This window comes from Anolis sagrei, chromosome X (genome assembly GCF_037176765.1).
Source record: "Anolis sagrei isolate rAnoSag1 chromosome X, rAnoSag1.mat, whole genome shotgun sequence".
In the NCBI taxonomy this organism is placed as follows: domain Eukaryota; kingdom Metazoa; phylum Chordata; class Lepidosauria; order Squamata; family Dactyloidae; genus Anolis; species Anolis sagrei.
Window position 1 is genome coordinate 32875867 of NC_090034.1, and position 26435 is coordinate 32902301.

The 26435-nt window shown below is 40.0% G+C and overlaps 2 protein-coding genes across 11 annotated transcripts in view; both read left to right on the top strand.

Moving 5' to 3' along the window:
• Positions 1 to 21163, top strand: part of LOC132781637 (immunoglobulin lambda-1 light chain-like) — a 123809-nt gene extending 102646 nt beyond the window's left edge. For 3 of the 7 annotated variants that reach the window (XM_067473136.1, XM_067473138.1, XM_067473133.1), the window contains exons 3-4: positions 12042 to 12079; positions 20629 to 21163. In XM_067473136.1, the coding sequence (XP_067329237.1) occupies positions 12042 to 12079; positions 20629 to 20948 (358 nt within the window). In that variant the 3' untranslated portion in view covers positions 20949 to 21163. Of the gene's footprint in view, positions 1 to 3772; positions 3808 to 12041; positions 12080 to 15252; positions 15807 to 20628 lie in introns of those variants that run through there. The other 4 variants (XM_067473137.1, XM_067473135.1, XM_067473134.1 and 1 more) reach the window with 2 other exon arrangements.
• LOC132781523 (immunoglobulin lambda-1 light chain-like) overlaps positions 1 to 26435 on the top strand; it is a 224553-nt gene that overhangs the window by 197569 nt on the left and 549 nt on the right. For 3 of the 4 annotated variants that reach the window (XM_067473143.1, XM_067473140.1, XM_067473141.1), the window contains exon 3: positions 23685 to 23722. In XM_067473143.1, the coding sequence (XP_067329244.1) occupies positions 23685 to 23722 (38 nt within the window). The remainder of the gene's footprint in view (positions 1 to 23684; positions 23723 to 26435) is intronic. The other variant, XM_067473142.1, reaches the window with a different exon arrangement.

Consider the following 26435-nt stretch of genomic DNA (forward strand, 5'->3'; position numbering starts at 1 on the left):
TCTCTGGAGATCTTAGGATTTCTTGATTTAAGGCTTTGCCTTGCTGGCTGATATCCAAACAGAGGATGGGCCAGAGATGTCAATGCCTTGATCCTTTCATTATAGGCTGCTACTTCCCAGCAGATGTCAGGTGGTGCAATACCAGCTAAACAGTATAATTTCTCCAGCGGCATTGAGCGTAGACATCCTATGATAATGTGGCATGTCTCATTAAGAGCAACATCCACTGTTTTACCATGGTGAAGTGTATGCCACACTGGGCCTGCATACTCAGCAGCAAAGTAGCAAAGCGCAAGGGCAGATGTCTTCACTGTGTCTGGTTGTGATACCCAGGTTGTGCCAGTCAGCTTTTGTATGATATTATTTCTAGCACCCACTTTTTGCTTAAGTAGTACCTCCTGTAGGTCAGAGCATGGCCCAGAGTAACTCCCAGGCATTTGGTTGTACTGCAATGCTCCACTGGGGTTCCTTCCCAGGTAATTCTCAGAGCTCGAGATGCCTGTCCGTTCTTAAGGTGAAAAGCACACTTCTGCATTTTAGATGGATTAGGACTCACCTGGTTTTCTCTGTAATAGGCAATAAGAGCACCTAAAGGCTTGGAGAGCTTCTATTCAACCATCTCAAAGCTCCCTGCTTGAGTGGTGATGGCACGATTGTCAGCATAAATGAAACTCTCTGTCCCTTCTGCCAGTGGCTGGTCAATTGTTTAAATGTTAAACATTGATAGAGCAAGAACGCTCCCCTGAGGCAGGCCGTTCTTCCATTTTCACCATCTGCTTCTCTGCCCCTGTTTTGTAGCAGATTTCCTATAAAGTGGGTGAGGTGGTCGTCCTTTGTGATATTATATTTTGAGAGAATGTGTGTGTGACTTCAAGTCGCTTGTCAACTTATGCCTTCCCCATCAATTTCATAGCTTTGTCTTTAGGCCAGGAATCCTCAGAGATGGTTTTGTCACTTCCTTCCTCTGCAATATCCCCTACAGCTCCTGAGATTCATTGGTGATCTGATTTTCCCAAAAAAATTAAAGTCATGCTTACCTTTCATGACTGCCTAAGCAAATCTAGAATGGAGAGAGAGGAGACTAAAATAAAATAAGTCAGAGTGAGACTTGTGGGAGAGTAAAATGATTAGAACAAAATAAAGTAACTTTTTCCCTGTTTGAGCATTCAAGGACATGGTTCTAGGTTAGAGAAATAAGTTGGCCACTAAGAGATCTATACCAGGCACGGGCAAACAGGCTGCTAAGAATTGTGGGAGTTGAAGTCCAAAACACCTGGAGGGCCCAAGTTTGCCCATGCCTGGAATATCAAATCAAATCAAATCAAATCATTTATTTCGTTCATTGACCAGCACAGGAAATAGAGTCACATTTTCATACAAACTTGGTATGTTTGGTACATTAAAATATAAATATAACTACTGAAGCACAATGTGGGTGAGGGAGCGGAGGGGGAAACAGGGTAAAAACATACAATGCACAGATCCATCACCAAATTGTAGATTCAGGGAAGAAGATTACTGGACACACAGTTAACGTTTGGGACTAGTCATCCCCTGGCGGATTTTGTATGCTGCTGCACAGAACTTTGTAACATTGTAGGTTGTAGCTGAATTATTATCTGCAAGTAGCAGGGAGGTACTTGCAGATACTGGCAGGGGAGACACCATGATCATGATGCCTGGAATATAACATTGATCCTGACTCACATCATAAATCTAGACGGACCCTTCTGGGAAAGTTGGAAACTTGACTTACAGATCTTTGAAAAAAATTGATAGACAAGGAGAAAAACTGTGATGGTTGTTTGAAGGCTTTCATGGCCGGAATAACTGAGTTGCTGTTAATTTTTTGGGCTGTATGAACATGTTTCAGTAGCATTCTCTCCTGACATTTTGGTTGCACCTGTGGCTGGTATCTTCAGGAGTTCTGTTGGCAGTGAGGCAAGTGGAGTGTAGATATACCTGTGGAATGTCCAGGGTGGGAGGAAGAAACCTTGACTGTTTAAAACAAATGTGAATGTTGTAATTAGTGATTTGAGTAATCATGAAGTTTGCAAAGTCAATCAATGGAGGTATCTCCATAGAGGTAGCCCGGCCTTTTTTGCCTGGAAATATCCTCTGTTTGGAATGTGTTAACTGGCACTTGATTGTTTGTTGTCTGGAGTTCCCCTGTTTCTGAGTGGTGTTCTTTATTTACTATCTTGATTCTGGTGTTTTTTTAATACTGGTAACCAGATTTTGTCAATTTTATGGGTTCATCCTTTCTGTTAAAATTGTCCACATGCTTGTGGATTTCAATGGCTTCTCTGTGTAGTCTGATATGATGGTTTTCTGAGCGGTCCAGCATTTCTGTGTTCTCCAATAATATTTTGTGTCCAGGGACCTCATCACACTAGAGCAGGCATCCTCAAACTGCGGCCCACCAGCCTTCAACTCCCAGAATTCCTGACAATTGAACAAGCTTGTTAGGGCTTCTGGGAGTTGGAGGCCCAAACAGCTGGAGGGCTACAGTTTGAGGATGCCTGCACTAGAGAGTGGATCCAATTTCTGCCTCCTGTAGAATTCTGGGACTTGTAGTTTAGGGAGGGCAGGTCCTGTGCCTCACTAAACTACAAACCCCAGAATTCTGCAGGAGGCAGAAACTGGATTTAAAGTGGATCCATTCTTTATTGTCATGAGGCACACAGGTTGGTTTATCAGGTGCTCTGCTATGGCTGACTTCTCTGGTTGAATTAGTCTGCAGTGCCTTTCAAGTTCTTTCTTGGTCAGACCACACCTGGATTATTGTGTCCAATTCTGGGCAAAGCAATGGAAGGGAGATGTTGACAAGCTGGAATGTGTCCAGAGGAGGGCAACCAAAATGATCAAGGGTCTGGAGAACAAGCCCTATGAGGAATGGCTTAAAGAGCTTGGCATGTTTAGCCTTCAGAAATGAAGGCTGAGACATGATGACCATGCATAAATATGTGAGGGGAAATCATAGGGAGGAGGGAGCAAGCTTGTTTTCTGCTGCCCCGGAGACTAGGACACAGAACAATGGCTTCAAAATACAGGAAAGGAGATTCCACCTGAACATTAGGGAAGAACTTCCTGTCTGTGAGAGCTGTTCAGCAATGGAACTCTCTACCTCGGAGTGTGGTGGAGGCTCCTTCTTTGGAGACTTTTAAGCAGAGGCTGGATGACCATCTGTTGGGAGTGCTTTGGATGCGATTTTCCTGTTTCTTGGCAAGGGGTTGGACTGGATGGCCCATGAGGCCTCTTACAACTCAATATTCTATGATTCTATGATCCGTGTCTGGGCAATGCTACTGCATTGGGTGGTCCCTATGTAGACTTGTCCACAGCTGTACAGTATACAGTAGATTCCTGCAGTGGTTAAAGGATCCCTCTTCTCCTTTGCTGAAAGTAGTATTGGTTGAATTTTTTGTGTGGGTCTGTAGATTGTTTGTAGATTATGCTACTGGAACATGGCCATACAGCCTGAAAAACTCCCAGCAAGCAACTGCAATGGTGAAATGGTTGAGATGGAACATGCTGCTTACGCCCAGACCTATGGCGAGGGACTGGAGAGGAATCTCTTTCTTTTACTGGTGAGCTGTGGATCCAACCCAGTGGATTATTCTCCATCAAATTGTGCCGGGGATTTCTTCACATTTTCTAACATTTGAATGACAAGGCATCAGATTCAAAACCAGAGTGACATCTGGTCCAGAAAGCAGAACCAAACTTCCGGTGGGGATATTTTTTGTATGGCCATCAGTCACTGTGTGTATGTCTTCGGCGGCGGGACCAGCTTGACAATCCTAGGTAAGTCACTTTAAAATGCATCTACAATGATTTCCCACTGGTTTTCTTTTTTTGTTGTTGCTTTGCTGTTTTTCCAGCCAGAACCCATCTTTGTCTCCGGTGAGGAATCCTTGGCATGCCATGTTGAATTGTATTAAGAGATACTCTGCTTTGTCCTCATGAGCCAGGCTTGAACAAATCAAATGTTTGTGGGTTTTTTTGTAAATTGTTTCTGTTTATTTCAATTTGGACTTAAATCCAAAGCTACTTAAAACTTAAATCCAAAGCACAAAAGTTTTGGGTGCCTGTTCATGTTTGCAAATCTTCTGCTTTCACAAAATGCTTGTATTTCACTACAGAAATGTTTGTAAAGGTTTTTCAATCCAGGCTTCTAAGCACTAAATGTGGCATTTGTGGTTTGACCATCATTGATGAGTCGATTGACCTTTTTTTCCTTGAGAGAAAACTATTCAGGTAAAGAATCATAAAGCAAAGGATCATGTATGCATTGTATATCATGCACGGAATCTCATATATTTTGTTTTAGGGGGAAATAATATTTTATTCTTGCATAGGACATTCTCCCCAGCTACAGGTTGAACTTAAAAAGTAGTGGCTAACAAAAACTGAAGTAAGTAAATAGCGATTCAATGTACACTTATCTGAAAGGGAGTTTTGATAAGTCTCATGGGGTTTATTTCTGAAAGGAGAGGTAATGGAAATGTGTTTAAGAAAAATGTCTTAAACTACAATTGGGTCTTCATTCAGTAAGAGTTTTGGAAACTTGCTAATCGATTTGGTTGCTTTCAAGCTGTAACATCAATTTCCCAAGTCCTAATAAAAGATTCTGTAATCAATCGAGGTTATCAAATAATGGGTGATTGATTAGAATGACTTTTCCCATAAACTGAACTTTTTTCCTTGAAGCTAATAGCTTAAGAAAGACAACGGAGTAACGAAGCTGGAGTTAGAGTATGTTTTGTTGGTCAATAATGAATTGCCTTCAAAGTCATAGTCAGTCTATGAAGTAAAAAACATTTGAAATGTCAAAAGAAGTTTTGAACTGTTGTTTTTCCAACTTCATCACATTGCATTGTATCATTGTTGTAGACTCCAGCCAGCTTGGTCCGGTCCCAAAATACCCTACCCAGAAAGTCCCGGAATTTTCCAGTGTCATTTTGGAGATCTGGACTTGTTTCCAGAAAGTCTCTAATTTTGTTCTTTCTGATTTTATACCCATCTTTTTGGTCAGCTCCCAGGATGATCAGAGACTTTCTAGACCCAAGTTGGTTTCTTTTAACCCAGTATAAAATTGGATACATTGGGATCAAAATCTGGGACTTGTCAATTAGTTTGGATGCACCCCTATTAACTGTTCTCCTGGGGTTTTTTTGTCCCAAATATTTAATCAGATTTCTTTTTTCTCTGACTGCTGAGCACGGTCAGTCCTTGGTGTGCTTTTAGAGCAGTGGTTTCCAACCTTTTTTGACTAGGGACCACTTCACCAGGCACCACTTGAACAGGGACCACTTTGATCAGGAACCACTCTCCAACATTAGTATCACAAAGGTTACAAATCAGTTTTTGGTCAAATTTTGGTCATTTGGGGTGCTGATTCAGAAAATTGCATTGGATAGACCACATCAGCCAACACAATCTTCTACAGTTATTATTTCAGGTTGGATCCATACTTTGTCATGGAATCAATGGTTACTTAAGAGTCCCATGGATCTCAGTGGGGAAGGTGGAAGCATAGGCTTCCTTTTCTCCTATTAAATAATCAGAATACAAAGTGGTCTAGATCGTGACCCTTCTTAGAAGTTTCAAAGGTTCTCTGCATTTGTGCGAAAGGGTCTCTGCAGTTGGGTGCCTTGTCTATGCCTCATGGCAAAGGATTGCTAAAACCGGAGACAGAGGGGAGTCTTTAGATAAGTCATGGTGGATACGTCATGACTTATCTGGAAATGTATGAGTTTTAATTTTTAAAAAATAGTGGACTGAATCCTATTGTTACTCTCAATTAGAGTAGTCATTTGAATTCATGGAATGGCCCTAAATGTTAATTCACAATTCAACAATTAATTTAATGGGTGTATTATTGCTGGGACTAACTGATAGGATACAAGACCATTTTTTGTTAGATTTCAATTAGGCTTCATTCAAAGTAGTATTTTACTGTTAGATTGAATGTGTGTATGTATCAACTTCATAGAGATAGGGTCAAGTAATATTACTGTAACTGTAGCAGTGGAATATTGCTGACAGTATAACTCGGAAGATCTTGATTTTTCAAATAGATTAGGAGCCCTGTTATCAAGTTATTGAGCAATCCAATTGATTCCCTTGTGACATTATATCTGGAAGCCTCTGTCAAAAAACAATCCAACATGCCACCTTGGAAACACCATGGTTTAAATCATGCCTCATTAAATGTAGAGTAGACCCATCAAATCAATAGGATTTAGCTCTGTGTTTGGGTGATGTCAACTCATTATCCAACAATCGATTTGAGGTATCCTTTTGAGTAATTTGCTAGATTCCCCAGCATGACTCTATTACAACTTCCAGCTGAAGCACACCATATAATATCCTGAGGACCTAGAAATTTCCTAGCGAAGACAGGATGCAGGTAGGTGAAACTGCAAGTAGCAATCCCCTTGGCATGGGCTTTGTACTGTACTCAAATATTTTCACAGAAAGGAAACAAATATGATAAATTATGACAATGTTAAATTGTTATGTCTAGTAATCACCCACCAAAAATCTCTATTATTTTATATTGGACTAAATTCGGTTTTAGTCCAAAATTTATTATTATTTATTATTTAAAACATTTATATTCCGCCCTTCTCACCCCAAAGGGAACTCAGTGCAGAGCACAACATATATACATCAAACATTCAATGCCAGAACATAAAATAAACTATAAATATACATAAACACTAAAATCCCCATTGGAATGGATTGAATGCATCTAATCTATTTGGAACCGCAATTGACTTGGATGTCCAGTCTCCTCGGCATGACAAAATCTTAATGCATTGCATCAAAAAAATAAATAAATCAGAAGCCATGTTATATGGGTAAAAGTAGTATAGTGACAAATAACATTTTGTAGAGTACTTGATCTTAATTTCAAAATGAAAACACGGCCCAACCAAAAAAAACATGTCTTGCTGTTTAGGCCTGCTTCTGTGGTTGTTTGGGGTACTGATTCAGAAAATGGCATTGGATAGACCGCATCAGATCTAGTTTCTTAGACAAGGTTATAATGATTTTCTATGGGTGAGAAGGTGGTGACTGTTATATGGCATATGTTCTGTATTTCCACAAGCTAGAGCTGATGGGGAAAAACTGGTGCCATTTTTTGAATCAGCAGATCAAATATACCCGGAAACGAAATTAACATTTGAGACACCAAAATGTGTGGTTGTTGGGGCTCATCATCAAGATGCTGAGGATGCTGGGGATTCTGCATCGGAGGATGAGGGGAATGATGGATTTTTCACTGAGTCTGTGTGTGATCAGGCTGAAACTCAGACAGAATTGCAGGCCATAGATCAGAGAGAAGGGCCAGTAGCTGCAGACGAGAGAGAAGAGATAGAGGATGTTTGAGAATCAGCCTTCTCAGCCTTCAGAAGATGGGGAGTTGCCCCATAATATGAGATTAGGCCTTCGCTTGGTGAGAGCAATCAAAACGTTAATTAGAAGGTTAGAAAGACTCCATGAGAAGCAGTCCTTGAAACCCTGGTGTCAAAGGGATAACCTCATGGCTTCTTGGTCAGGTTAAGTGATGTTTCCTGGTCTCTACAGAGCAGACAACATTACCATAAAATCAAGTTCATCTTCAACTCTCAAGTTTGCCTTTGTTCCTGAAAGAGTTTAGGAAAAGTTCCCGTTTTTGTGCTTATGGATTTATGCCTATGCTCTTGACTCCATGGATTTCACAAACCTTGCTATCTTGGACTATTGATCTTTGTATATTTCGACTGCTGCTATTTCATAGCATCTTTTCTACTGTTTTTTGGGAAATGCCCATTTTCCCTTTTGTATATGCTTTTTGTAAATAAACTGCTATAGTTAGCTGCTACTGAACTCTGTGTAGTGCTGGGTGAAAAGGGGTTCCTGGGCTAGAGTGCAACAGTGGTGTCCAATGAGATGATCCAAACATGCAGGATGTGGTTGTGGGACCAGGCCTTTGGGCAATCTGACAACTAGATAAGGACAATCAGACGATTAGGACTGATAGGACTGACAATGTAGAATTGGAATTTGGACTATGAGTTAGCGAACGCTGACCGTCTATGAGGAGTAATTGGGTTTGTATTGTTTGCATTGTTTTATTGCTTTATTGATTTTATGGTTGTAATGCAGGAATTGTTGTTTAACTGTTTAACTGTGTAACTGTTAATTGATGTTATTTTGTTTTACTACTGTTATGTGATGCTGGCATCGAATTGTGCCTTTGTAAGCCGCCCTGAGTCCCCTTTGGGGTGAGAAGGGCGGGGTAGAAGAAATCGAAATAAATAAATAAATAAATAAATAAATAAATCTCTCAAAAAGGGTCTATGGTCCCAGAATTTTTGCCACATATGTATGGATGTGTTTTCCATCCTAACTTTAGAGGTTATCTTGAACAGTTTTGTGGTGGGATTGTCTTACAATCTGAATGTGCTTCCTTCATGATACTTAACAGGTCATCATATTTTTACTCGGTTGGAGACTCACTTATCAACATTTCCCTTTGTTTTCCAGGTCAACCAATTGTCCCTCCTTCGGTGTCTGTCTTCCCTCCATCCCAGGAGGAGCTCAAGAGCAAGAACAAAGCCACCTTGGCCTGTCTGATGGATGGCTTTTACCCACGTGTTATCCAGGTTGAGTGGAAGGCCAATGACCGCACCATCTCTGCTGGAGTCGAGACCAGCACGCCAGTCAAACAGGGTGACAAATACGTGGCCAGCAGTTACTTGACTCTCAGTCGGTCTGAATGGGAAGCTAATGAGGAGTACACCTGCAAGGTTACCCATGAAAGCAAGGCCATTGAGAAGGTGGTCAGTCAATCGGCATGTTCTTAAATGGTGGATGTCTCAGTAGTTTGAAAGCTTCACTTGTAGTCCTCAGATCTCCATCTCAAAATAGAGTTATCCCATTTCCTCCCCCAATGCTAGTTTGGTTGATAAATACTTTTTTCTCCTATGCTGTTTTCCTTCATCAGTTTTCTCCATGTCTCTACCTCATGGAAAGTCCTTTGTATCTGAACTCCTTTTAGCACATTAATAAAATGTAATATCCTTCACTTGTGATTTTCATTTACTCAATTATTGAAGAATATGTGATCATGAATAGATGTCTGCTGGACCACGCGAGAGTACATTTCTAGTTTAGTGTCCCATTTCCCACAATAGTCAACCAAAAAATCCAAAGGACGTTGAGTGGAGCTTCACACATTCCTAGAAGACCTCCCTCCCTTTGTACTGATAAAAAGAGTTTTTTCAAACAATAGAAATATGAAAGTTGAAGTTGCCCTACTGCCTATATGCAGACAAAGAAATAACAGTTCTCCTTACTATGGGAGGATTTCACGGAACTTATCCAGAGTAGATGTAGATGAACATGGAGTCACAGTGGTTTGGTTTCAGAAGCTTTCAAACATTGCTAAGAGTTTTTGTAATTATTGAAATGGGTCTCGAAACAGCTTTTGAACACTAAGCATAAAAAGCAACAAAGGCCCATTAATACACAATGTCTATTTTTCCCCCTTGGGTTAAACCTGTACTTGTTATTCTCCTAGACATTTGCACAGCTTTCTACCACAGCCTCTCCTACCCTCTTTCGAAAGAAAAAAGTGGTAAGGAGAAGCAGAAATCTGTATGAGCAGAAAGTTGAGTATTGGGTTGGAAGTCACTAACAGAGGCATAAACCCCATCGGTATGTCCAACTAGAATAGATACATTGAACTGGTTGTCAAATGGGCAGTCAACACTTTGATTCAGTGGGCCAACTCTAATTGGAGACTACCAAAAAGACTAGCCAATAGATTCAACAAATTCTCCACATTCCAAGGTCAACATGAATGAAGTCATCACAGGTTTGCTGCTAATTTTATTGTCATACTTCCCACTATTTCAGCTGAGCTTCTCCTGTTCAATGAACATATTTGGAATGGAGACTCTGGAGAGCGGTCAACAAAACCCAGCTATACATTTCAATCTGAACCACAAAACAAATGGTGACTTTTACAAGCAACCCACATTCCCACCACTCTGGTCCTTCTCATTTATTCTAAGAGTTCAGTCCCCATTTTTGCCTGAAGCCTACATATAAAGGATGAAGCCATATGTGTGGTTGCTGAGCACTCATTCATTCATCGCAAATGGTGTAGATCTTCTACTCTTCTCTGGGGAATTTTTAGATGGGAATAAACTTCAGAATTGAAGTCAAAATTTGAGTCAAGTTCATCCCTGTTTCTTCTCTCCTTTATGTCCTGCAACTTTTCCAGACAAACAATGGAATATGAGCTGTGATACTGGAACACACCTAAGTTCATAATATCATTTTTCTAAAAAATAAAAATTGTGATTTTAATTAATCCAATTGTGACTCATTCTAAAATGGAGAGAAGAGTTGCACACACAATGAATTCAAATCATTTTGTGGTAACAACAGTTGTACAACAAATGCTGCTACCTGGCCGTCACTGAAGCTTGTTCTCAGCCCTTACATCAAGAAAAAAAATACAGAAGTGCAAAAAGTGCACATTCCAAGGTCAACATGACTATGAGATTCTAGAAAAAGTACCAGTTTGTATCTTTGGAGACATAAAATAGCAGCTAGGGAAAGATTCCAGCATTGATGTTGGAATCATGGAATTAAATGATAAACCATGGAAGTCACAAAATGGGAGAAAGGTACCTTGCCTCTAGCCCAAGTAGAAGCATGCAATGGTGTCTGATCTCAAAAGAAGTATTCCATGTGTTGACTTATTTCTACAGTGGTTGTGATTTGTACCAGAGATTGTATGATCCACCATCCCACGGTCCTAACTCCATTGGCTATTTGTTTTTAGTAGCATGGTCCATATTGCAGCAGTGAACTTTATGAAATACAACTATAAGTAATGGCAAAGTATATTGTGTGGTTGCACTTTTTTAGGCCAACAAATAAGGATAAAATGCATCACACTAGCTTTTGAACCCCTGGCTTCTTCATGTTTGAAAGGGGAAACATGGAGGAGGACAAAAAGAGCATTCTTGGAGTCTCAGTCATCCTTGGAGTGTTTAAGGAATTTTTGTTGGAATATCCAATAGATATTAGGTTAGGTCACATTCCCAAGGCCATTAGGTGAGAAGGGAAGTGAAAGTAATATAATTGAAATTGCCTTCTCCATTGCCAACAACAAAATACTAGATCTGTCTGAATAACTTGAAGGCACAACAGCAATGGAGTAACAAAATGTATGTTCCTGGAAGAGACAAATGGTCATATGTGCATTTCATGGTCTTCTTCTGATAAGTCTACTTCCTATTTCCTTAGAAGTTCCTCATGCAATTTCATTGGATTCAGAATCACTCAACACAAAAATATCCAGGGATATATCAAATCCTCTTTCTGTGTAGTCAAAGCAGATCAAGCTGTTTGAACTTTAGTCTTCCTTCCAATTTGAAAGAAGGATATATTTCACCCTAAGTTCTATCTGAAGTGAAATTGAATGGCAACTTTCCAAAGCCAGACATCGCATTCATAATTATATCAATACTAACTGCTTTCTCTAAGAGCTGAGATGCACACCAGCTAATAGGGAAGTCCATATTGACACAGCAAAGAGATGGTCCAGTGCCTTGAATTTAATTTATAAGAAACAATCTGGGTACACAGAAAGCCAACAAAGTCACCTGGGAGGCCACTTCGAAGAAGATGTTCCCTATCTACTAGACTTCAGAAGCTGTTAGGGCTACATTGATAATTCTGTAGCTTTAAATTAATAAATGATTACGTTCGCCATGCCTCTTCTATCGAATAATGGACCAGGGCGAGTGAATCTACATGGTGGATAGCTGAGATACATGCCTTCATCGATAGAATAATCACATAGGTATATCCCTTTTTTTCTTTCAAAGTTCAGACTTCAGAGTGGCGTGTTTGGAAATGGAAACCGTCCGAATTTTGCGCTTGTCCAACTGTCCTCTCTAATTCCATATGGAATAAATATTGGTGCCCATCATCTGCAGGTTTTTGTACAACTGTGTGTCACTGTGGTGGGTGTTCGGAGGAGGAACCCACATGACCGTCACCGGTAAGTCACCAAAATAACTGTATTCCTTTCCTCTCCTGTGAAAATATTGCATTTTATCTTCTTTTTACCCTCTTTTCCCTTTCTGACTTCATATTGACCTTGTGGATTCCAACCTTAGATTGGGATGAATGTTTAAATCCTCGGCAAACCAGGGTGTTCCAATGCCATTCTTCTTTCTCTCTTTCCACCGTTGAAGAAAACCTATTTCCTCTGCTTGGTTTAAGAGTCAAAACTTTTCATTACAAGAGTATTCTTTGAAAATCTGTCCTGTGGCTACATTCAACGTTTGGCATATTTGGTTAGATGTTAAAATAGAACAGTGAAGTGAATTTGATATCTGGTGTTTCCATCAGCTAGTCAGTGGATCTACTTAGATTGTTTTTGACAGGGACTTTTCTCATTTATTTACTGTATTTGTATGCCATCTTCCTCCCAAAGTGGGACTCAAAACAACTTCCAAAACTATGGTTAAAAATTTATGATAAAAAAATGAAAACCGTTAAAACCACAAAAAGCTGACAGTTTTGCTTGTAGATCTGTTGATCCTGAGCAATAAGGTCATAATATACTTTCACGCTCTAGTTCTGTCTCTTTCATAGCCCAAATCTGATAAAAATTATGGTATTTGTGAAATAGTTTATGTCTTTCTTAACCATTTTCCCCTTCTGGAAAATAAAGAAAAAGTACAGCTATCTAACATAGTATAGTCTACTTATTATTTATTATTATTTAATAATAATAAATAATAATAATAATATAGTCTACTTCACTCATTTTGTGCTTACAGGAAGTAAAAAATAATAATTTAAACATTTTCTCCCCACTACGCAAAAGTTTTCAAACGTTGTGATTTTTTAAAAAAGCTATTTGAAGTTTGAGACTGACTCAGTGCAAAATTCGCACATGGCTTTTTAAAACCAGAAAACAGCAAAGAAAGCCACTTTTTGGGCACAGAAAAGGCTGTCTTCGGAGATATTATGCAAAAGTCACACTTTTTATGCAGGCAACACCAACTATCTGAAGAAATATTTTTCTGCACAAAATACCATTTTCTGTGCATAAAAGCTATCTTCTGCACACACTCACAAATGTGGAAATTGTGCACAAGATAAATGAATTGTGCACAGAATTAAACAATGGGTTCAGGGCAATATTTCAATTGCATGGGAAGATGTGAAAGGATAGTTAAAACCAGTGTGGAGAAATAGTTAAGTGTCCTCTCCCTTATAAGTGAAAATTGGATACAAATTGGTCCTTCACTGTTTCTGATTGATTAACAGATTGATTGGTTTCTCTCTCTCTAAATATTATAACATTCCACCAAATGTCTTCCTCTTCGTGAATGATTATTCCCCTCCTGAAATATGTAAGGCGTCAGTAATGGGATTCTTGATGCCATATCTCTCAGTTATAAGAAAATATACATTTGAGAAAGTACCTATAATGATTCACTCAGGGGGATGTGTTCCAGTGTTTACTTGGTCCACCTTCAAACTACCTTCAACCCTTCATTTTCATGGCAGCAAGCCACCAGATCCCTATGGGCTAAAGTGGGGAGAAGGGCTTCAGCCTCACAATAATCCTCACTTTCACCATGGGTCACCAATGAAGGAGACCTTTCTTGATCAACTCCCAGGACAAGCTCTAAACCACAATACAATGTAGTGGCTTTGTTCAGGTCAATAGGATTACAGTGTTAAAGACAGTCATATGTATATAGCTAAAACAATCGGATGAAAGAAGGTTCTGATATTCCAAGGGTTGGGGCCCTAATAGAGGACAAAACACTATAATCTATCCATCACACATAAAATGTGTAACCCATTGAAATATTGAACTAAATTTGTTGCTTCGTTCCAGCTAAAGTAGACCATTTGAATCAAGTCTGGAAATAATGAGTAAAAGATATAAGAAAATCCCACTGATTCAGTCAGTTTGCTTTAATTAACAGTAACAATGGGGTTGAGGCTGTAGTTTGTCATTATTAGTTATGCCAAGCATCAATAATAAAGCATTCCTGCATGGAGGATCAGTATTCCTGCATGGCTAATCAGGGTCATGCTAGTGAGTACTTGGATGGGAGACCAGCAATGGATTCCCAGGCATTGTAGACTCTGTTTCAGAGGAAGGAACTGGCACAACCACCTCTGAATATTCTTGACTCAAGAAAACTCTATGAAATTAATGTGGTTGCTGTAACAGCACAAGATTTGAAGGCATTTTCATCTGTACATGCATATCTAAAACTTGATGATATTTTGGTGGGATACTTTCCTCCTATCTATCTACCTACCTACCTACCTACCTTCTAACCTATCTATCTACATCAAGAAAAATGTACTCTTGCTAAGCATAAAATATAGTTTGTTCTGTTATTTGCCTGATGGACCTGCTATTTTTACATTAGGCAGAAACCATAAACCCAGAAAGTGTGAACAACATGCTGTGCAGCTTCATAATTTTGACTGGTTCCCAAATGAGATGCTTCACCCTGACCTACTCAGCAGGGATGAAAAAGTCTGTCTGTTCAAGTCTTGTTGAACAGCAAATCCTACCATCTTTCACCATTGCCTTGAATGATTAAGTGTGATGGGAGCTAGGGTCCTACAATGTCCTGTGTGTCATTTCCTAACCCTGCTTTTCACCACACCATTTGATTTAGATCAGGTCTGCAAAACCTGTACCTCTCCAGGTGTTTTGGACTTTAACTCCCAGAATTCTTGACCATTGGATAAGCTGGTTAGTGCTCCTGGAAATTGGAGATCCAAACAACCTGCTTCTAATCTATTGATATATTCCTTCAGTTGAGAGAATTTTCTGATCATGATGATGACTGGAAGACATGATCCTGAATGGAGGACACGTTCTGGCAGGATCCCAGGATAGAAATCTAATTATTTTATGAACTCTGTCATTATACAGGGTTAGTCAAAATGCATAGGCCAATAAGCCATTCAATTGAATGGCTTATTGGCCTATGCATTTTGACTAACCCTGTACTTCTATGGACATCCATTCATTATGAGATGGTTTCAGAATTAGTCATGCTTAGAACAGATTCCATGAAATCTAAAAGACTTCTGTTAGGTTTGATAAATTAAATCAATTTGGCTTTGATCACACCTTGAATCTCCTGCAAAATCTGATAAGCAATGTTCTTTCTTTTCTTCCAGGTCAGCCAGCTGCCCCTCCTTCGGTGTCTCTCTTCCCTCCATCCCAGGAAGAACTCAAGAGCAAGAACAAGGCCACCTTGGCCTGTCTAATGGATGGCTTTCACCCGGGTGTTGTCCAGGTTGAGTGGCTGGGTGATGGCCGCACCATCTCTTCTGGTGTGGAGACCACCAAGCCTGTCAAACAGGGTGACAAGTATATTGCCAGCAGCTACCTGACTCTCAGTCGATCTGAATGGGAAGCCAATGAGAGTTACACCTGCAAGGTGACCCATGAAAGCAAGACCATTGAGAAGGTGGTCAGCCGGTCGGCATGTTCTTAAATGATGGATGTCTCAGTGGTGGCCCTAAGATCTCTATCTCCCAGGAACACATGATTCCTCCATGGGGACAAGTTATTCTCCAGTTCCCACTTAATTCTAGCTTTATTGATAAAGGCTGGTCTCTGTGCAACATAGTTGATTACCCCACAACTTCCCCTTACTTGTACTCCTTGGAACCACCTTTGTATGTTTACCTTCCTGTGATAGCTCATTAATAAAATTTGATATATGTCATTGGTTGTTTGTTTTTAAGTAGGTTAATAAGAAACTTAGACCATCAGAAGAGTTTTCTTGAACCAGACCAGAGGCTTGTTTTAGTCTAACATTCTGTTTTCAGCAATAGTTAACTAAGCCTAATGCAATAACAGTAAAGACTGATCCAAGGCATGCTGTTGCCTGAAACAAATGAGAAAATAATGCCCCCTTCCCTCTAAAATAATTGGGATATAATAACCTCAGATTCAAATTATTTGGTGATATGATGAATAAAGAACCCTACAAGCATCTGCTCCCCCATTTATGGACACACACACATCTATTTGCAAACAAGTAACTACTAGCTTCCTGATCTTTTATAACCCTCCAATTCCCATCTCTGATTGATGGGAGGGAAGGAAGAAATGGAGGGAAAGACTATCTATAGTAGCTAGATGATCCGGCATGAACCCTTGAGATCTTCTTGAAAGACAGTGTTATGAGCATGCAATTAATGTAAGATGCCCTCAGAGGACAAAGAAACAAACAAATGAACCAGTACATCCCAACAGTTGGTTCAATTACTACTCCTAGAAACTTCCTATAGAGATAACTCATACTTCTGGGAGGTAGGAGGTTGACAATAAACAGCAATTTGCTGAATCTAGAGGGGTCAGGGGTCACAAAACAGCCAAGGGGGCAGATGTAATCCCAGGATCCCATTCTGTCAACAGCCAAAGTTCATGAGAAGGTAGATCCTCATATTGAAATGCCAGTTGTGAATCCACATCTGCATAACCATTAATAGCAGCTGTTACTGAACTCTGAAAATGATCAATACACAGATATCAGTAATATTTCTCTCAGTGTACAATGTATAGACTTAATCTCATTAATTCTTTCATTAACAATGGAGCCCCCGGTGGTGCAATAGGTTAAACCCTTGTGCTGGCAAGACTGCTGACTGGAAAATCAGCGGTTTGAATCCTGGGAACAGGGTGAGCTCCTGTTTGTTAGCTCCAGCTTCTCATGTGGGGATACGAGAGAAGCCTCCCATAGGATGGTAAAACATCCAGGCATCCCCTGGGTAACATCCTTGCAGGCGGACAATTCTTTTTCACCAGAAGGGACTTACAGTTTCTCAAGTTGCTCCTGACACGAAAAAAAATCATTAACAGACATAAAGAATAATCTCACAATTCAAAACCAATCACTGTCATTTCCTAAAAGTCTAAGGCAGGTGTGCACACCTGTGATTCACCAGGTGTTTTGGACTTAAGCTCCCAGAATTCATGGCCATTGGACAAGCTGGCTAGGACTTCTGGGAGTTGGTGTCCCAAACAACCAGAGAGCCAGAGGTTACATAGGGCTGATCTAAGGAATAAGGGAAGATTTTATTTGTTGTTGGAAGGAGAGCAAACGAGGGAGTTCCAAAGTCTGGGAACAGCTATCAAGAAGGTCTTTCCCCCCTTGTTCCCTCCAAACGAACTTGAGACGGTGGTAGGGTAGAGGGAAAAACATCTCTTCCAATGATATTAGGGCTCAAACAAGTTCATAAAAGGAGGTGTGTTCCTTCAAATAGCCTGGACCCAAGCTCCTACTACATAGATTGAAAACATGAGGGAATCAGAGCCCTGGTGTCAGCTGCTGCTGAATCTACTAAGGAAACCGTGATATTATTGGACTACAAAATCCATGATAGGGTCAAACTCCACTTCAAAATGTCTAGGTCCCATGTAATATTAAGGAGATTATTTTCTACTGCCCTGTTGAGAATACACAACACAATGAAGCAAAATTTTAAAAAAAATGCTCTATTGTAAATTAAATGTATTACTAGGTTTCCACACCAAAATAACAAAATCATTTTTAATCCACTAAGGTTGAATATATTAAGCATTCAGGCAAAACACTAATTAACTAAGGGAGTTCATTTTTACACACAACGTAATGAATCAGTGCATGAATCTGAACACAGACAAATCTGCAGAGTGCCATGTAAGACCTCTTTCAAAAAGTACGTTCCACCTTAGTTAGACTGTGAAAGTCATGAGCACGAGGTCTACAGTTCTCCTCAGTGTCTCCAGAAATAATGAAGAAAAGGTACCCACCTCCCAAGTAATGGCTATCACCCCTGGAACCCCTTGAAGGATCCAGGATCTTCATGGAACCCCTTAACGGAGCCGAGATGATAATGGAATCTCTTGAAGGATCTGAGATGTTCATGGAACTCATTGAAGTATCTGAGATGTTCATCAAACACCTTGAAGGATCGAAGATGTTCATGGAATCTCTTGAAGGATCTGAGATGATTATGGAATCCCTTGAAGGGTTGGGTATATTCATGGAACCCATGAAGGATCTGAGATGTTCATGGAACACCTTGAAGGATCCAGGATGTTCATGAATGGCCAACAGGACGTCATTTTCTGTATCCAGAGCTTAACCAAAGAGTAACATGATTTCTTCCAAAACACATAGTTTGCTCCAGATTCTGTGGAAAAGGGAAGTCCTTCATCCCAACAAAGCCCAATCTATTACTTTATGGGATAGATGTTGGCGGTCTCCATGTTCCTCTCTTTGGTATCCATCACATATCTATGCTGAGGAGGGTTGGGAGGTTTTTGTCCTGCTATGTGTCACTGTGGTTCGTCTTTGGAGATGGAACCCATCTGTCTGTCACTGGTAAGTCACTAAATTCATCATATTCTTGTCCGTCTGTGTGAAAATACTGTAACATTTCTATCTTTTTTGCCCTGTTATCTCCTTCTGGCTTTGTGTCAACTTCAGGGATCCTGTGATGACACCTCAAAGAGTAACACAATTTATTTGGCATAATGTGCCATGGGATACAGCTGATTTTATCACATACCCCTTGAATATGCCATGAAATTATTGGCTCTTTTTCTTGGTCTAATTGCAGTTCATATGATGTTGTTCAACATGCTCACTAACCATTTTATTGATAGAGGCAAACATTTCAAGAATGCAAGTTTGTGTTGTGATATTTCCAGGTACCCAACTTGATTGAATGTATTGATTATTGAGATGTCTGTGATTCAGTTGTCAGATTTCTCAGATAGAACAACTGGACTGTGTCCGTTCATGTGATGCATTGCTTGGGAATATGGGAATCTGAAGCAAGGAGCAATTGATCCACTTGAATTGGGAAACATAGCAAATGTTTCATAGCAAATGAATAAAATTGTACATGAAAGTCAATAAAATATATATGGGTCCAAGTTGGAGGAAGCATTATCCTATCAAACTCCAAAACCCAGTGCCTAAGAGGGACAAACTAGACCTGTGACATAACAAAGTAATTGCACATTAAACAATGATGGCAGTATGATCCCATTTGACTTTCATCAGGTCCATACTGGGATTTGAAGTTTGAGAAGGGATACATAGAGTGCTCTGGTGCTTCCTCTGACTATTGAAGCCCAGCATTCCCTAAGAAGTTACCATGTCAGTAAAAGTGGAGTCATAGTACTTTATTTGTAGTGTGAAAAGTCCCCTATTTCTTGACCTGATGCTTTTCCCCACATCTTTTAATTGCAACCAAGACAAAACGGGCTCTTATTTTTATATCCTATTGTATTGCCCAGTAATAAATATACTCCAGCTTGTCTAGTAATACATGTACTCCTATCTTGTCTATTTTAGTTCAAGACAAAGTCTCAGTCTATTTGGCTGCAGTAGCATAAATCAATTCTAGATTGCAATCTTACTCTGGATGCATCTACATTGTGGAATCTATGTAATTTGACACCATTTGAACTGCCAGGGCTCCATGCTATGGAACCCTGGGAGTTGTAGATTTTCAAGGTCTTTCACCTTCTCTGTCCAAGAGTGTTGGTGCCTTACTATCTTACAAAACCTCCAAGTGTTTGAAGAATGGTTATGTTTCCCAAGTCCTTCACATTTTTGTACTCATAGCCTGCTGCTGGGGATGATGGCAGTGCTCTGCTGCTGGGTTTATCATGAGTTTTCTATTCTGCTTGTTCGCAAGGGACAATCTCCATACCTTCTGTTGTTGTGTGCCTTCAAGTCATTTCCAGCATACAGCAACCCTACAGAGAGCCTATCGTGGGGGTTTCTTGACCGGAAGAATTTGACATTGCCTTCCTCTGTGGCCAAGAGATATGGCTTGATCAAAATCATGCAGTGGACTTCCTTGTCAGAATCTCCCAACCGGCCTCGGGTGTTATGTTCCAAAAGCATCTCCCCACATCTCAGCACTGGTTATTTATCATTCTTCTATGAAGAGCTTCGAGAGGATATCACTCTAATGACATCTGAATCCATGTTACAAGTTACTTGTTTGGTCTACTACATGTAAGGACCAGAAAACTAAAAGTGATCATTCTCTTCCATCTATGGGAAATGTCGGATAAATGCAACTCCATTGGGATTATGGTTGTGATGTGATCAGTCTTGATATAGATAGACACACATTACAGACTTGCTACTAATCTACTGCTGTGATGACTTGAAGTTTCCTTCAGTTCAGAGCATCCCTTGAATAACGATGACTTGGTAAAAAAGGCAAACTTACTTGGACACCCCTTTTTTCACATCCTTATATTCTGAAACAGGTCATGATCATGAATGGGGGACATGTTCTTCTAGTGGGGACCTAAGTTAGAATTTTAATAATTTTATGAATGCTATCATTACCTTTCTGTGGAGAGTGAGACCTGTCCATTATGAGATGGGTCCAGAGTTAGTCATGCTTAGAGCAGACTCCATGAAAGCTATAACGCTTCAGTTAGGTTTGATAAATTAAATCCATTTGACTTGGATCACACCTCGAATCTCCTGCAAAATCTGATAAGCAATGTTCCTTCTTGACTTCCAGGTCAGCCAGCTGTCCCTCCTTCGGTGTCTCTCTTCCCTCCATCCCAGGAAGAGCTCAAGAGCAAGAACAAAGCCACCTTGGCCTGTCTGATGGATGGCTTTCACCCGGGTGTTGTCCAGGTTGAGTGGCTGGGTGATGGCCGCACCATCTCTACTGGTGTGGAGACCACCAAGCCTGTCAAACAAGGTGACAAGTATATCGCCAGCAGTTACCTGACTCTCAATCGTTCTGAATGGGAAGCCAATGAGAGTTACACCTGCAAGGTGACCCATGAAAGCAAGACCATTGAGAAGGTGGTCAGCCGGTCGGCATGTTCTTAAATGATGGATGTCTCAGTGGTGGCCCTAAGATCTCTATCTCCCAGGAACACATGCTTCCTCCATGGGGCCAAGTTATTCTCCAGTTCCCACTTAATTCTAGCTTTATTGATAAAGGCTGGTCTCTGTGCAACATAGTTGATTACCCCACAACTTCCCCTTACTTGTACTCCTTGGAACCACCTTTGTATGTTTACCTTCCTGTGATAACTCATTAATAAAAAATTGATATATGTCATTGGTTGTTTTTTTTTAAGTAGGTTAATAAGAAACTTAGGCCATCAGAAGAGTTTTCTTGATTCGGATCAGAGGCTTGTTTTAGGCTAACATTCTGTTTTCAGCAATAGCTAACCAAGCCAAATGCAACAACAGCCAAGACTGGGCTGATCCAAGGCATGCTGTTGCCTGAAACAAATGGGAAAAGAATGCCTCCTTCCCTCTAAAATAATGTGATATAATAACTATTTGGTCATATGATGAAAACACCATACAAGCATCTGGTCCCCCATTTGAGACACACACACACATACACACAGACAATTGCAGACAAATAACTCCTGGCTTCCTGGTCTTTTCTAACCCTGCAATTCTCACCTCTGATTGATGGGAGGAAAAGAAGAAATGGAGGAAAGGACCATCCATGGTAGATAGATGTCCCAGGATAAATCCCTGACGCCTTCTTGAAAGACAGGCTTATGAACATGTAACTATTGTAAGATGCCCTCAGAGGACAAAAAACAAGCAAATGAACCAAAACGTCACAACTGAAGGTCCAATTTCTACTCCAAGAAGCTTACTAAAGAGATAGCTCACATTTGTGGGAGGTAGATGGTAGACATTAAATGGCAATTTGATGGATGTAGATGGGCCAAAGTGTCTCAAAAACATTTAATCCTAGGATCTGACTCTGGCCACAGTCAAAGTATGCATTCAGGAGGAGGTAGATCATGATCATGGACACCAGCATTTACTGAACTTTAAACATGGTTCACTCCACTATCACACTGGGAGACCAGACATGCAGTGCATGGATGATGATGATGATGATGATGATGATGATGATGATTATTATTATTATTATTATTATTTTATTCATTCATAGCCTACCCTTTTCCCATTACTGAGACTCACGATGAATTACAAATTATTGAAATCATTACATAGTTTACAAACCTACACCGATATAAGTAATATTTTTCAATATATAAAAATAAAATTAATATCATTTAATTCATTTATTAACAGGCAAAATATAAAAATAATGTCACCTTTCAAAATCCATCACAGTAATTTCATAAAAGTCTAAGGTAGATCTGCACAATCTATGACCCTACAGGTGTTTTGGATTTCAGCTCCCTGAATTCATGACTATTGGACAAACTGGTTAGAGCTTCTGGGAGTTTGAGTCCCAAACAACTGGAGGACCACAGGTTGTGTTGGGCTGGTCAAAGGGAATATGTAAGGTTTTCTTTGATGTTGGAAGGAGGGCAAGGGAAAGAGTTCTGGGAGCAGTTCTTCCTTGTTCCCTCTAAATAAACTTGTGAAGGTGGTGGGACAGAGAGAAACACCTTTCCCAGTGATATTAGGGCTCAAACAAGTTCAGAAAAGGAGGCACAATCTTTCAAATAGCCCGGATCCAAGTTCTACTTTGACCAACCTGAGCTTCATAGATTGAAAGCATGAGAGAATCAGAGCACTGCGGTCAGCTGCTGCTGAATCTATGAAGGAAGCAGTCATATTATTGGATCACAAAATCCATGGTAGGGTCAAACTCCACTTCAAAAATGTCCAGGTGCCATGTAATATCAAGGAAAATGTTTTCTATAGCCCTTTGGAGAATACACAATACAGTGAAGCATAGTAAATATGTTCTATGCTCTCCAGATTAGCATATAATGGGTTTTTTTAAATCAGTGAAACCACATTTCTCCTTTCCAGCTCTATTGTTAACGAAATTCATTGCTAAATTTTCACGCAAAAATATCAAAATCATTTTTAACCCATTAAGGTTGAATATGGCTCGCATTGGATGGCTTCTATTCAGGGAAGCCATCCATTAACTAAGGGGGTTGATTTTACACACAACACAGTTATACCAGTGCATTGAGATTATAGGAATCTGAACATAGACAAATCTGCAGAGTGCCATGTAAGACCTCTTTCAAAAACTACATTCCACCTTAGCTAGATTATGGAAGACATGTGCACCAGGACTACAGTTATCCTCAATGGCTCCAGGAGTAATGACAAAAGACATCCTTTTTTAACAGGTGCCCTCCACCCAAGTAGTGACCATCAACCATGGAACCCCTTGAAGGATCTGAGATGTTCATGGAACCCATTGAAGGATCTGAAATATTTGTGGAACACCTTGAAGGATCTGAGATGTCTATGGAACCCCTTGAAAGGTCAGATATATTCATGGAGCCCCCTGAAGGATCTGAGATGTTCATAGAACCCTTTGAAGGATCAAAATGTTCATGAATGGCCAACAGAACTTCATTTTCCAGATCCAGAGCTTAACTAAAGTATAAAACGAGTTCTTCCAAAACAGATACTTTGCTGCAGATTCTGTGGCAAAGGGAAGTTCTTCATCTCAACGAAACCCAAGAGTTTGCGAGCTACTGTCCATCTATTCCCTTATGGGATAGATGATGGTGGTCTCCGTGTTCCTATCTATGCTGACCTATCTATGCTGAGGAGGGTTGGGAGGTTTTTGTCCTGCTATGTGTCACTGTGGTACGTCTTTGGAGGTGGAACCCATCTGACTATCACTGGTAAGTCACCAAATTCATCATATTCTTGTCCTTCTGTGTAAAAATATTGTAAAATTTCCATCTTTTTTGCCTGTTATCTCCTTCTGGCTTTGTGTCAACTTCAGGGATCCTGTGATGACACCTCAAGGAGTAACACAATTTATTTGGCATAAATTGCAACAGGCTGCATCTGATTTTATCACATGTCCCTTGAATATGAAATGAAGTTATTGATTCTTTTTCTTGGTCTAATTGGGGTTCATGCTATGTTGTTCAACAGGCTCTCTAACCATTTTATTGACAGAGGTAAAATATTACAAGAATGCAAGTTTGTGTTGCAATATTTCCAGGTACAAAACTTGATTGAATTTATTGCTTGTTGAGATATCCATGATTCAGTTGTCAGATCTCTCAGATAGGACAACTGGGCTGTGTCCATTCATGTGATGCATTGCTGGGAACTTGGTAATCTGAAGCAAGGCACTCTTGATCCACTTGAATGGGGAAGCATAGCAAATGTCTTTAAAAATAGGTAAGAGCAAAAGGTGCTAAATTGTACATGGAAGTCAACTTCTGAATGACATTTCAGAGTTACAAAATTTTATATGGGTCCAAGCTGGAGGTAAACTCCAAAACCCAGTGCCTAAGTGGGTCAAACTAGACCTGTGAGATAACAAAGTGCAGTAATTGCACATTATGCAATTATGGCATTATCATCCCATTTGACTTGCAAAGGATCCATTCTGGGATTTGACGTTGGAGGGGGGATACATAGAGAGCTCTATTTCTTCCTCTGACTATAGAAGCCCAGCATTCCATAACAAGTTACCATGGCAGTAAAAGTGGAATCATAGTACTGTATTTGTAGTGTGAAAAGTCCTCTATTTCTTGACTTGATCTTTTCCCACACAACTTTTAATTGCAACCAAGACACAGCAAGTACTTTTTAAAAATGATTGGATTGTCCAGTAATGCATGTACTCCTATCTTGTCTATGTTAGTTCTAGACAATGCTATCAGTCTATTGGGTTACAGTAGCATATCACAAGTGAGGTTGGCGGGGACGAGGAGCAGGGCCTTCTCGGTGGTGGCCCCTCACTGGTGGAATTCACTCCCCGGGGAAATTAGATCATCGACATCCCTCCTTTCCTTTAGAAGGAAATTAAAAACATGGATTTGGGACCAGGCGTTTGGGTAATCTGGCAGATAAATAAAGAACAATGACGACTGATAGGAATGGACAATGTGGAACGAATTTATGGACTCTGAGCTGGCGAACGTTGAGCATGAGATTGGTTTTATTGACTGTGATATATAATTGATTGTTTTTAACTGTTATAACTGTTTTAATTGCTGTTTATATATGTTTATCTGTATTATTGTGTAGGCATTGAATTGTGCCTTTTTAAAGCCGCCCTGAGTCCCCCCTCGGGGGTTAAGAAGGGAAGGGTAGAAATACGCAAAATAAATAAATAAACAAATAAATAAATAAATCAGTTTTAGACCATAACCTGACTCCGGATGCATCTACATCGCAGAATTTATGTAATTTGACACCACTTGAATTTCCAGGGCTCCATGCTCTGGAACCCTGGGAGGTGTAGTTTTTCAAGGTCTTTCACCTTCTCCGTCCAAGAGTGTTGGTGCCTTACTACCTTACAAAACCTCCTTAGTGTTTGAAGAATTGTTATGTTCTTCACATTTTTGTACTCATAGCCTGCTGCTGGGGATGATGGCACTGCTCTGCTGCTGGGTTTATCATGGGTTTTCTATTCTGCTTGTTCGCAAGGGACAATCGCCCTACCTTCTGTTGTTGTGTGCCTTCAAGTCATTTCTAGCATACACCTACCCTATGGAGAGTCTAGCATGGAGGTTTCTTGACCAGAGAAATTTGTCATTGCCTTCCCGTGTGGCCAAGAGATATTGCCTAACCAAGATCATGCAGTGGACTTCCTTGCCAGAATCCCCCATGAGGAGTTATGTTCCAAAAGCATCTCTCCCCTCACCCCCCATATCAGCACTGGTTATTTATGGTTCTTCTGTGAATAGATTAGAGAGGATATCAGTCTAATGTCATATGAATGCATATCACTAATTACTTTCTTGCTCTGGTAAATGTAAAAAACATGTCTTAGAAGAGACCACCTGAGGAACCTTTTGGACAGTGATCATTTCACAATATTCAGATTGATAGAAACGAGGCATTTATTTAATTAGAAAACTCAAAATGAGTACTTACTAATGATATTACTATTTTGGGAGGACCAGAAAACTAAAAGTGATCATTCTCTTCCATATATGGGAAATGTAGAAGAAATGCAACTCAATTAAGATTAAGGTTGTGGTGTGATGAGTCTTGATTTAGATACACACTCATTACAGACTTGCTACTAACCTACTGCTGTGATGAATGGAGGTTTCTTTCAGTTCAGAGCATCCCCTAAATGATGATGACTTGGTACAAAAGGCAAACTTACTTGGACATCCTTTTTTGACATTCTAATATTCTGAAACGGGTTATGATCATGAATGGAGGATGTGTTCTTCTGGTGAAATTGCAGGATAGGATTCTAATAATGGAGAACCTTTCATTATGAGATGGGTCCAGAGTTAGTCATGCTTAGAGCAGATTCCATGAAATCTAAAACACTTCAGTTAGGTTTGATAAATTAAATCTGATTGACTTGGATCACACCTTGAATCTCCTGAAAAGTCTGATAAGCAATATTTCTTC